At 37.9% G+C, this 13,498-nt stretch overlaps 1 protein-coding gene across 2 annotated transcripts; it reads right to left on the bottom strand.

The window, feature by feature from the left end:
- Nucleotides 1-473: 473 nt before the first annotated feature.
- fgg.L (fibrinogen gamma chain L homeolog) lies at nucleotides 474-10,055 on the bottom strand. Of its 2 annotated transcripts, none has more exons than XM_041563936.1 (9): nucleotides 9,913-10,055; nucleotides 8,778-8,825; nucleotides 8,505-8,688; nucleotides 8,181-8,271; nucleotides 7,419-7,549; nucleotides 6,644-6,777; nucleotides 2,930-3,114; nucleotides 1,892-2,169; nucleotides 474-763 (listed from the first exon to the last, which is right to left on the bottom strand). In XM_041563936.1, exons 1-9 carry the CDS (start codon nucleotides 9,979-9,981, stop codon nucleotides 567-569), a joined length of 1,317 nt encoding a protein of 438 aa, XP_041419870.1. In that variant the 5' UTR covers nucleotides 9,982-10,055; the 3' UTR covers nucleotides 474-566.
- Nucleotides 10,056-13,498: the final 3,443 nt, after the last annotated feature.

The raw sequence follows: 13,498 nt of genomic DNA, 5'->3' as shown, positions 1-13,498 counted from the left end.
TGTCGTTTTTATTTCTAAATTACACTGTTTACACTGCAAATAATTCACTCTACAATATAAAATGTCATTCCTGAACCAGCAAGTGTATTTTTTTAGTTGTAATATTGGTATGTAGGCAGCCATCTCAGGTCATTTTGTCTTGTCATGTGCTTTCAGAAAGAGCCAGTACTTTAGGATGGAACTGCTTTCTGGCAGGCTGTTGTTTCTCCTACTCAATGTAACTGAATATGTCGCAGTGGGACCTAGATTTTGCTATTGAGTGTTGTTATTATATCTACCAGGCAGCTGTTATCTTGTGTTAGGGAGCAGGTTATCTGGTTACCTTCCCATTGTTCTGCTGATGGGCTGCTGTGGGGTGGAAGGGAGGGGGTGATATCAGCAGTAAAGTGACTGAAGTTTATCAGATTATAAGTCGCATGAAAAAAAAAAATATTCGGTATCATTGTTTTGGCAAACTAAGTAAAACAACTGTGCACAATGGTGTATCTTTATTTAAAAACAAGTTGTGAATACAATTTATAAAGCAAGACAATAAAGTGTAAAATAATAATCCAAAAGCTGGATTCTTAAAAGTCTCCTCTGTTTTCAAAGTCAGACTTCTTTGAGCCGCCCAAAGTCTGCTGTCCCTCTGCTCCATATCTGTTAAGGGGAATGATTTTCATTGTAACTGACTTCATGGAGTACCACCGGCTTCTCCAGGTAGCCCAGATAATACCATTATCATAGCCGCTAGGTCCACTGTCCGCCTCACTGTATGTACCTCCTGCAAGAACAACAGACGATATTAGCGCATACAGTATATGTGTGTGCACAATGAATTTGTATTACATTTTTCATTCTGTCAGCCAGTTTGTGCACTTCTCCTGTTTATAAATATCATTTTTTATTTCCATCAACGCCCTCTCCCTATATAAAGAAATATTTTATAATTGCCCTGTACATCCAATTACAGTAAAATGCTATATAATATTGACTTTGAAGATTTCCATTTATAATTAACAATGCAACCCTGCCTAGAATACTTTGGGGCCTATTAATAATGGTGTGTAAGCAGTGAGGGAACCAGTGATGTTGCCCATAGCAACCAATCAGATATTTGCTTTTGTTTGCTAACTCTTAGGTGACTGTTGAAACCTTATTGCTGATTGGTTGCTATGGGCAACATCACAGGTGATGTTTTTCATTAATGTTTAAAAAAGCATGCTCCATAAGGTTGTATTGGTCTAAAGCAGAGGTATCAAATTTGTGGTCGTGCAGTTGCTGGGCTCTACAACTCCCAAAACTAATCCAAAATGCTTGTTGTCTAAGGTCAGGAAAAACTCCCCGACCTGCAAAATTCTAGAGTTGTAGCACCTCCACCCCACCCGTACCTGCATCTTGCTAATTATTCTATTTGTGTGCGCACCTCTGGTTCCAAGGAAATTTTCAGTAAAAGAAAAGGCATGTAATTCCCAAATCTGACCCACACCCAACCCTAACGCACAATCGTTGGCCAAATGTCAACCCAAACCCACCCAATTGGTTGTCTACCTGTGGGTCACCGCAGGTTTTGGGTTAACCCGCACATCACTAATGCTTATCTAGAGAGTAGCCCAGCTGTTTGTAAGCACAACAGGTCATCTGCATTCACTTCCCATAAAATTCGTCTGACCTCAAGAAGTTTAGGTAGGTAGAAAGCTCCAAGATGTAAAGAGAATTAATATTAGGTTTAATTTGTTTTCAGTGATGTTGGGAGCCTTTGTAGAAAAATAAAATAGAAAACCAAAACAAAAAATGATAACATCTGCTAATGCTCTTTGAAAATAATTAGAAATATTTGAACTTGCACAATGCCCTTATAACCTGTCTCAGTTTGATTATTATGAGTGTTTATATTTAAAAAGTATATTACCTTGATAGTATTTGCCATTGAGGTGGGCTGCATGGCATCGGTTCATCCACCACCCAGAGCCATCTTGCTCAGCACAGTTTCCGTCAAACTTGTCATTGTCTTTATCAAAAGTACTGAACTGCATTCCATTGTGAGATGTGTAGAATTTATCACTTGGATCATCTCCAAAGTCAAACCCATCAAAGGCATCACCGGCATCACCACCAATGAAGTATGCGTAAGTAAAACGATAATTATCCTTTTCTGAACCCAGTCTGAAAGTGGAATAGTCTGCTGTGCTACAAAAAAAGTAAAAAGAAAAGTCTTAAATTTTTGGATTTGTATTTAGATTAATGTGCAAATATAAGCCTAATTAAAACGCACACAGGTATGCGACCTGTTATCCAGAATGCTCAGGACCTGGGGTTTTCCAGATAATGGATCTTTCTGTAATTTGGATCTCCATATCTTAAGTCTACTAAAAAATAATTGAAACATTAAATAAATGCCTATTGTAAATGCATAGGTTTATTTTGCTTCCAATAAGAATTAATTATATCTTTTTTTGGATCAACTACAAGTTACTGTTTTATAATTACAGAGAAAAAGTAAAAATGTGAATTATTTAATTAAAATGGGGTCTTTGGTAGATGACCTTCCCGTATTTCAGAGCTTTCTGGATAGTGAATTTCCAGATAATGGATCCCATACCTGTACATGGGAATTAAGGGGAAAACAGAGAGAAAAACGAGGGAAAGAGGGAAAAATGGAGATGGGAAGAGAGACAGGAAGGAGGAGAGAAAGAGGCAAGAAGTAGAGTTTTGGGATGGAGGAGGAAACTGCAGGCATAGATACAGAAATAGAAATAAAGTAAGCAATAGACTCATCTATAGTATGAAACACTAAAATTCTAGATTCCTAGATTTGATGTGCCTAAAAAGAGAAAGGAAGAAAAGACTTTGCTTGCATGAAAAGGAAATTTAAAAATTAGCATTCCCTTCGAAGTTGCCAATATATACAGTTATGATAAATCAACACATTAAGAAGACTTAAAGATACCTCTTTTGATTACTCCAGTCTTCTAACTCAATTCTCATAACATATGGGATGGTAGATTGGGTGCTTAGTAGATGTATTTTTTCATTCCCAAGCCAGAACTCAGTCTTGTCGTTTGGTGACAGATATCCAAAACCTTCTCTATACTGGACCCAGTTCTTATGGAAATTCACACTGCCATCAAGTCTCTGGGGTAAAGTTAAAAGAAGGCTCTCTTACTATGAAAATCATTCACAGCAGTTTTATTAGAAACAACAGCAATATGCAAATCATACATGGCCAAAAGAGTTGCATTATCCAAAGAGTGTATTGCATAATCTGCTATGACCCATACAGAAGCAGTATGAACAGCACCATCTTTGCTTCAAAACATGGCATAACAAAGATTAAGAATATGACCAGTAGGTATGTTTTTCAGATTAATTGTTTTTCAGATTTTGGTGGCCCTTATCAAATAAGGGCCACCAAAAGCCTAGTTAAAAGTGTAATATTTATTGTAAATTCATTAAAAAAGGAACATATCTCCATTGGCCCTACGTGTTTTGCCCATGACTAAGTGCCCTGGGGGTACAAAACGCGTAGGGCCAAAAAAGATCCTGTTCCTTTTTAAATTAATCTACAATAAATATTACACTGTTAACTTTACTTTTGGTGGCCCTTGTGGAGTTTTTCTGAGTGCCCAATATCCTTCTTTTTGTATTTTGCTGGTTTATTCCCTCCCTAAACTGAAGGGCTGGTGCACCTGGACCACATTTTCCATGTGGTGAGTGATCAATATATATTGTGTCCTGTGCCCTCTTTTTCGGTGGTGTAATCAAAAAGGGTACCCAGATATTCATTTTTCACATATTATTATTCAGTCTTATAATTGAATTAATAATTGTTCTATGACTAGGTTTCATCTAATTGCAGCCAATAATTATTGTTATTAATATTATTATCACGTATTAATAAAGCACCAACATATTCCGCAGTGCTGTACAATGGGTGTATACATTAAACATACAGTTTTAAATACAAAGCAACCAGTAACTGGTACAAAAGGTAAAAAAAGGCCCTTCTCTCCTGCTACTAAATTCAATAACTGCTCCAACCTAGGTTATTCTAGGGTGGACAACCTCTCATTAGGCCAGGGCCACACCATATTATTTGGCATAGTCCTACCTGATGTTGCCTGATATGATTGAGGTCCCGGGACATTTGCAATAACTATAACTGTGGACCCACTCACTCCTCTATCCATTGGCCAGCAATTGACTCTGGCACAACATTATATAACTGGGGACTGCTGTCAGGGAAACACTACTTGTGGGAAATACAACAAACAGGTGTAATAGATGGCCCTCTTCTATTCTGATATACCAGTAAACCCCCGATTCTCTAAAGAATCGTTAATGAAAGAATGGTAACAACAGTGAGGCAGCAAAATGCGATGGGTGCTGATTCACTCGGCATCCCCAGGCAGCAACTGGCGACGCTAATTTGTGGGGATGTAGAGTGAATCTGTGCCTATTGCTTGTTATTACCTATCTGCTATTAGAATTCTTAAATTTTGAGTTTATTGGTAGTAAAGTGTTACTGAAAAATTTCTTTATAAACAACATTTTTTGTGAAAATGTTCTCCTGTCCTTGAATGAGTTCTCCCTGGTGAGCTGTACTTAAAATCTTGACTTTAACATCAGATGAACGCTGCACTCTTGAAAATGCAACATAAAGTTGACCATGACCAAACACAGGCTCAGATAGGTAAATGCCGACTTTATCCAATGTTTGTCCTTGTGATTTGTTGATTGTCATGGCAAATGCAGCCTTAATGGGGAATTGTCGTCGTTTAAGTTTAAAAGGTAATTCCTGGTCAGAACTGGTAAGGTCAATTCTGGGAATCAAAACAGTATCACCGCTATGGGATCCTGTAAGCACTTCTGCCTTGATAACATTTTGTCTCATGCTCTTCACAACCAACCGTGTACCGTTACATAAACCTTGCTTAGTGTTAGGGTAGGGGCACACGGCGCGATTTCGCCGCGATTCTGCGCTGGGCGAGTTGTCGCTGCGTTTTTTAAGCCGAAATAGCTTTGCTAACTTTGGCGCTGGCGTCAATGCAAATCGCGGCGAAATCGCTGCGCTAATTCACACGCGGCGATTCTTTTTCTACTGTCGCCCGGAAACGCTCAGCGAGGCAACTTCGGACGACAATAGAAAACGAATCGCCGTGTGTGAATTAGCGCAGCGATTTCGCCGCGATTTGCATTGACGCCAGCGCCAAAGTTAGCAAAGCTATTTCGGCTTAAAAAACGCAGCGACAACTCGCTTAGCGCAGAATCGCGGCGAAATCGCGCCGTGTGCCCCTACCCTTAAGGTTTCTTAACAGCATGACTATTGTTCCTACTTTGAGTATAAGATTGTGTTGTGGTAATCCAGCATTGTTGATAGTGTTTAAATATTCTAATGGGAAGTTAAGTTTCTCACTTTCGTCTTCAGAATCAATACAGTCAGTACTCAGAAAGACACAGCTTTGTCCAGGAAGTAATGCAATCACTTGGTTGTTTATCATGTCAACATCAATATTTTTTGGAGATAATATAGCCCGTTTTGCTAAAAATGGCCACCCACGCAGGTACGCAACCGGTTCCCCTCCTAGAGTGACGCTAGCGCCGCCATTAGACAAACTTGCAAAGGAGTAGCAAGATGGCCGACGCTTATACAGACTTTAGTGGGCGGATGACAAACTCGCAGAGGAGTAGCAAGATGGCCGACACTTATACAGACTTTAGTGGGCGGATTTGGCAGTGGGCGGATGACAAAGTCGCAGAGGAGTAGCAAGATGGCCGACGCTTATACAGACTTTCGTGCAGGTACGCAACCGGTTCCCCTCCTAGAGTGACGCTAGCGCCGCCATTAGACAAACTTGCAAAGGAGTAGCAAGATGGCCGATGCTTATACAGACTTTAGTGGGCGGATGACAAACTCGCAGAGGAGTAGCAAGATGGCCGACGCTTATACAGACTTTAGTGGGCGGATTTGGCAGTGGGCGGATGACAAAGTCGCAGAGGAGTAGCAAGATGGCCGACGCTTATACAGACTTTCGTGCAGGTACGCAACCGGTTCCCCTAGTGTGACGGTGAGCGCATCTGCCTCCCTAGATCCTAACCTTCCAGCGGTCGCCGCCTGAGTGAGCAGGAAAGAAGAGGCGGCGGGAGGCAGAAGGAGACTGTGAGCGCATCTGCCTCCCTAGATCCTAACCTTCCAGCGCATCTGCCTCCCCGATCCTAACCTGTTCTGATCCTAACCTTCCAGCACATCTGCTAATCGAAGGCCGCATCTATGTCTTTCGGCTGAAGTTGCGCGCGCATCTCATAGATCCTAACCGAAGTTGCGTGCGCATCTGCCTCCCCTCCACTCGGGACATAGATAGGCCTTCGGTTAGTATATAGGATGCTATAAAGAACACCTACAACCATTTTGCTAACTTTATTCTGATATTAATATACCATAAGAAACTTTCCTGTTTTGTTGTAACTACACATAGAAATATTATATTTATAAATGATATAACAGTTCACCATAATTTTAAAAATTAGAACTAGTACAGTACTGGTGACAATTGTGCAGCAATTTACAGCATTTTGATTAATATAAATAGCCTTGTAAGTCACAGCTGTGAAAGGTGAGCTTTATATTTCCATTTACTTCATATACTTTGAGGTAGGAACTTACTCTTTGAATAACAGTCCATGCACTGCCAGATGGTTCAATTTCACAGTAAACCAGGAACTGCTGTTTGGCTTTTAGAGGCTTGATGTAGTAGAGTCCGCTAAGCCTTGCTCCCTTATTAGCAACTTCTTGACAGTCTGGAAAAATTCCAACATCTTGCCATCAGCATGTATTTTCATTTGGCATTGTTTTTATTAACTACAGTATATGCTTAGATACATAATATCAAGGCTATATATATATATATATATATATATATATATATATATATATATATATATATATATATATAAAAGGCCCCAAGCAGGAGCCAAAATGTTGGTGTAATTTATGGAATTGAGCACTTTGAGAAATACGGATATTTGGAGTGGGGACCTTGGGTGCCTATGTATAATTTAAAAAAAATGAAATGCTAAATAAAAAATCTCTTGTCCACCACCAGAGATTGTGGTCAGATCTGGTGGCAGAGCTGAGGGCATCCCCTCCTCTAGCAAACACAACATGAGCAGTACAGAAACGCTACTTCATATGCACTGATTGTCGAAGGGGGGGCAATCATTTCAGCCTGGTGCCTAGGGTGGGACTGGATAAAAATACAGCCGTGCATAATATATATATATTACTGTATGTAATAATATGTATTATTCATAACGTCATTGTCACTGTATGTTACTTTGTTGCTTTTTCAATACTTAATAATGAAATATGAGTTGCCTAACAAAATGTGCTGTGCTATCATACAGTGAGAATGATAGGCAGAACTGGAATTGAAGTTTACCTTTTCCTGTGAACTCCTGTATCTGAACTGTATCTCGGCAAGGCTGCTGGCATTGTAATTCCAGATTTGCTATTTTCTGTTTAAGCAGGAAAATCTTATTTTGATTTGAAGAATATACTTCTTGCAGGTATCTGTGGACACAGTTACAGTTTATCTACCAATTTACAATCCTTCAAAATCTAACTAAATGCTATTGACAGACTCTTGATTTATGTGCAGAGCATTCAGTGCTAATACTATTGTCACATATTTATTAAAGGGCAAAAACAGAGCTCTCTGGCAACAGTTTACCTGAGGGAAATTCCAATGTTCTTTATTTACTTGAGTAGGTTTTTGTGGAAGTATTTATTATAAGGCGAACTATCACTTTCAACCTTTTATATATATATGCCCCATATAATGCTGCATAAGTAAACTGAGAGCTCTGAAATTTAACTGTTTTCTATGTTCGATAAATATAAGTGCATTTGGTGCAGTTGTAGTTAATTATGTTATAATTATTAGGCAGGGTGGGACTATTGGACGTGTTGCTATATAGTGATGAATGACAATAAATTTATCTCATTCCATTGCAAAATCATCACAATAATATAAAAAGGTATGTATGCTAAAACGGAATATCAACTGCAAACTGCACTAAGCTATCTCACCACAACTCACCCTTCAACAGGCTGTTGCTGTACTGCAATCGGATACACTATAAACTAATTGTGCTTGTAAGCAACCAACAATAACAGCACAAAGTAAATGTGAAATACCTACTGTATATTTTCTTCATACTGGATAATAGTTTTTTCATATCTGTTAATTTCATCCAACATGTTTTTGGATTTCTGAGTCATAGGGTCTATGGCTGCTAAAAATAAATGACCAATATAAATAGGTACAAAGGGCAAACAAATATTTAAAATAATTTTTTTCTAGAGCAGAGGTGCTAAACACATGATCTCTGGCTGCAAATAACTACAAATATGAACTAAGGATGCTGGGAACTGCGATTTATAACACCCGGGGACCTACAAGCATAAAATCCCCATGGTAATGTTACAGAGGCATATAACATATACCCTGATAGATCTTCCTTACTTTGTGGAGATGTCGCAGGTTTTTTCCCAGAGTCTATTAAATGTTCTACTATTATGGTAGTTCCACTTGTGGAGTTGCTGATTTGAGTTAAAAGGTTTTCCAGGTACTGCAAGTCTGTGTCAACATTTTCTTGGTATCTGTTCAGGAAATCGGAAATGCCGCATGTTGTAGGGCAGTACTCCCCCTGGAACACAAGTAAAAGCAAGTATTTATTAATCCAGCATAGATCAGTCCATTGACTCCTTTAATAATGATGTGATATTATTAACTTACAAAACGTCCATCTAAGATGCAGCAGTTGTCTGTGTTTGGTATAATATTCTGTAGGAAAAAAGGAATTGACTGTTAAATAATGAATAGGCGACAGAGTTGCTGCATAACTCCAGTCATGTTACCTGTATAACGTACAGATGGAGGGCAATTTATTTTCTCAACTCAGCAGCAAAAAAGTGAAACAGTTTGTGCCAGAAATTACAATATAGCTGTGCTCCATCTGTATTTAACTTGTGTATAAAATATCTAACATGCCTATGCTGAGTATTAATGTAATGAGTATGTAAAGTGATGCACAATTCGTTGGCACTATATAAATAAATGATGATGATTATATTATAGCAAATAAAATACTGATCCCTGACTAACCTGGCACAAAAACGAATACACAAAATACTCTTCCAGGCCCAATGCTCATAGCGCAACACTAATAACTACCTACCCCCCCCCCACATACCCCTCTTGGGAAAAGGCAGTCAAAGAAATGCAAGAGGTTGAGCATCTAATAGCCAGAAATAATGGTACTCTCAAACAATATCTCACAATCTGAAAGTTGTTGGTAAATGTATAAATGCATGTAAACTAACATACTATCTAAATACATTCATTGTTCATCTTTACCAGATGTGTATGTCATTGATGCAATGTACTGTACAAATGTTGGGTATATGTGTAAACACTGGTTAAATAAACTTACCTAAACGGAAAAAAAAAGTACTGAACCCTAACAATTAAAATAATGATATATTCAGTGTTATTTTACCCTTGTGCTAAAATAATTACTTTTGGTTTAAAAACATTTCACAATAAAATCAGATACAAATCTATCATTAAATGTTATTGTTATCTGTCCTTTATATAACACAAAATACACAGAGCTTACAGTCTAAAGTCTCATTCACACACACACTATGGGCAATTTAATCCAAAGTCAATAAACCTGCCTGTATGTTTTTTGTATATCTGATTTGCACAAGGATAAAACATGTTTGCTTCAGGCAAAGTATCTATCTATCTATCTATCTATCTATCTATCTATCTATCTATCTATCTGTCCTTGTGTTTTGTGATTTTACTTTTAAGAGGTAGAATCTAAAACCAGTTTGTAAGGATATATTGAGATTCTTATACTCACACCAAAGGCACTAGAGAGGAGGGCTAAGGACTGGAGAAGCAGTAATCCTTGCTTGGGAAGTCTGGTCATTATGGCAGGTCCTATGTCCCTGCACCCTCTTGGTTGGAATTTTTGAAATGAAGCGAAGCATGCAGGTTCCTGCAGTTATATGTGCTCCCAGGTGGCACAAGAAGTAGCAGTCAGGAGTTGCTCAAAGGTAAACAGAAAGGGCAACGTGGGAGGTGCTACTGAAGTGGTGACCCTCAACAGCAAAGAACATATTACATAGTGAACATAAGAGGGAACATTAACTCTTTTCTGTCTGGAGTTAAAAGTGGACCTAACTGTGTGCCTAGCCTGTTATCTTCTGGCCTCTATGTATTCGATACATCCAGACTGTTATTTGTCAGTAGCCAGAACTAAGCAAATACATGCACCTTAATATAGATAAGAAAAAGGAAGCAGTTCAATTTAAAAATACGTGCAACTGTTTAGAGCTTGCAGAATTCCAGTTGCTCCAAATCTGATTTACCATAGTTTGTCACTTTTTATGATTTTAGAGAAGAAAAACATTTTTAGGAAATGTTGAAGCACTTTCTCATTAATCTATATTGTTATAAATGCTTTGGTAAATTAGACAGTTTCATCCTCATAAATATGATACAAAATTTGAAATCCAAGAATGTACTATAGAAACTTTTTAAAATACACTATTTTTTTTAAATAAAAAAAAATATTTTATGTTGATGGAATTTTTTTGGCTCAAGCGCTCCCTCTTGAGGTGGTGTTTTAAGGGAAATACCCGCCTGCTTCCAAAATAAACACTTTTTGGAAACCCTACTGTTATGGTTCTGCATATTATGAATAGAATTGTGATTATTAATTTAATCCCCAAATTTCAACAATTAGCAGTGTCTATTGTTGTTTTCACTCAGTGAGCCTCGCCGACCCACACCCGCTCACGGAAACTGAGGGTACTCCGCCCTGACCTCTCACCCAAGTGCATAGAGAAGCAAAAGGTACACATAAGGATTTATTTGCAGCTCGGGGTATGCCACGTTAGGAGCGCACAATGGGGCGAGGGGCCACTGAGATCCAAAGCTGCCTATATGTTTACAGATCACAAGGGATTTTTTTTTATCAAGGGCTAATAACCGAAATATGGCGAAATAAATATTCTGACCCCAGGAATGGTCATTGTAAAAACCAGGAACCAATTGGGGAATGGCCTGGGCAGATTATGTCCAATTAGAGAAGCTTTTTTTTTTTTTTTTTAAATCAGGGCCTTCATAATTGTCAGCACCCAGTCCTAGGGCAATATGGGCAGGCAATGAGCTAATAGCATGAGGTTAAAAGGCTAATAACCAGAATATGGCAAATGAAATATTCTGACCCCAAGAATGGTCATCGTAAAAATCAATAACCAATGGGGGCAAAGCCTGGGCAGATAATGTCCAATTTATGTATTTTTTAAAAGAATCAGGTCCTTCATAGTTATATGTTTCTAATTTGTGATTGTTCCTGTGATTGCCAGTCATGGACACTACAGCAAATTAATAAACAAAAAACCATAAACAAAACTCTATAAACGGTATTATGTCTCAGTGTTTGTACCAGGTTAGGTATAGTGATTAACCAGGTCAACAGGTGACCATTATATGTTATTTGCTAATTCTCTGTTATGGTCTACTGGAGCTGGTGCAAACATTGTATTTTTATTACACCGCCCCTATAAAAAGCATTTAAAGGGGGTGTCTTTAATGAAAACAATTAATTGTACGCATCATTCATTAAATAATACAATGGTTTACAATTACACAGCTACAGGAAAACACAATTTACTGGAAGGCCATCTCACACAAAGTCCAGCTGTTTGCAAAGTGATAAGCAAATACTCCTAAAATAATATTTTTTCCAAAAAGATCCGCACTAATTCAAAGGAGAGAAATGTTTTTGCAACTGAAGGATACTATGGGTGGCTTTACCACTTGTAGTACTATCTTTTACCTATTTTGACAGAAGTTTGTTTTCATTGATGGCAACAGTTCAGTTTAAAAGTCAATGATTTGAACTGAAAATCTACCACCTTATATTTGAAATGCAATAAATTTAAATAAAGCAAGGGTTGAGGACAGCTCTGGGAAATGGCAAACTCCAAATTTCCAACTGGAAAAGTCTTTCTCAAGGTGTTTGGTGTAACAGACAAACATTTGACTTGCACTAATTCATTAAGGAAAGACCCTTAAAAGGGTTATCCATCTATGAGGGACAGTTGTCCAACTTTTGGGTTATTTATCAAAGGTCGAATGTTAGAGTTTTTTATACTGTGAATGAACTAACAACTTGAATGGTTTCTTATTCAAGAAAAAACTTGATTCTGGGAGTTTGAGCTGCGAAACTCGAAAAACTCAATTAATCGAGTACTCTGCGCAAATTATTCGAGTTTTCAGGCAAATCCTTCCTAACAAAACTTGAACATTATGAAGTGTATTAACAACTTCAAATGGTTAAAGGGACCTCTGCCATTGACTCCTACATGAGTGGAGAGTGATTTGTCTAAGTTGGGAAACTGGGCAGAAAACGGGAAAATGAGGTTCAATGTTGATAAATGCAAGGTTATGCACTTTGGCAAAAATAATATAAATGCAGGTTATACACTAAAAGGCAGTGTGTTGATGGATGGATGGAAGACTTAAATTATGACGGTAGACTGTCAAGGTTGGGGTTGTTTTCTCTGGAAAAAAAGGCGCTTGCGAGGGGACATGATTACACTTTACAAGTACATTAAAAGACATTATAGAAAAATAGCAGGGGACCTTTTTACCCATAAAGTGGATCACCGTACCAGAGGCCACCCCTTCAGATTAGAAGAAAAGAACTTTCATTTGAAGCAACGTAGGTGGTTCACAGTCAGGACAGTGAGGTTGTGGAATGCACTGCCGGGTGATGCTGTGATGCTGATTCAGTTAATGCCTTTAAGAATGGCTTGGATGAATTCTTGGACAGACATAATATCAAAGGCTATTGTGATACTAAACTCTATAGTTAGTATAGGTATGGGTAGATAGAATTTAATTAAAAGTAGGGAGGGGTGTGTGTATGGATGCTGGGTTTTCATTTGGAGGGGTTGAACTTGATGGACTTTGTTTTTTTTCAACCCGATTTAACTATGTAACTATGAATAAGAGACTTGCATATTAATAGGAGAGGACCTGAACAGAAAAATAAATATCAATAACAATAAATTTGTAGCGTTACAGAGCATTTGTTTTCTAGCTGAGGTCAGCAAACCCCATTTGAAAGGTGGAAAGTCAGAAGAAGAAGGCAAATTATTAAAAAGCTATATAAAAAATAATGAAGACCATTTGAAAATTACTTAGAATTGTCCATTTTATAACATACTCAAAGTTAACTTAAAGGTGCCCCACCCTTTAATACATTTACAACATATATTATATATATACACTGTAAATATACAGGTCATGGAACACTGACCTGTGCCCCCTTAAAATATATATATATTTAACTGTAAATTCAACATTGATGTCTAAATTAGTTGACATTGTTCTTAGTGCATGACAAACATTTGTGTTCAGGAAGCTGCACA

Source organism: Xenopus laevis, chromosome 1L, assembly GCF_017654675.1.
Source record: "Xenopus laevis strain J_2021 chromosome 1L, Xenopus_laevis_v10.1, whole genome shotgun sequence".
Lineage (NCBI taxonomy): Eukaryota > Metazoa > Chordata > Amphibia > Anura > Pipidae > Xenopus > Xenopus laevis.
Note: the sequence above shows the minus strand (reverse complement) of the source record. Positions and strands in the feature narration are given on the sequence as shown.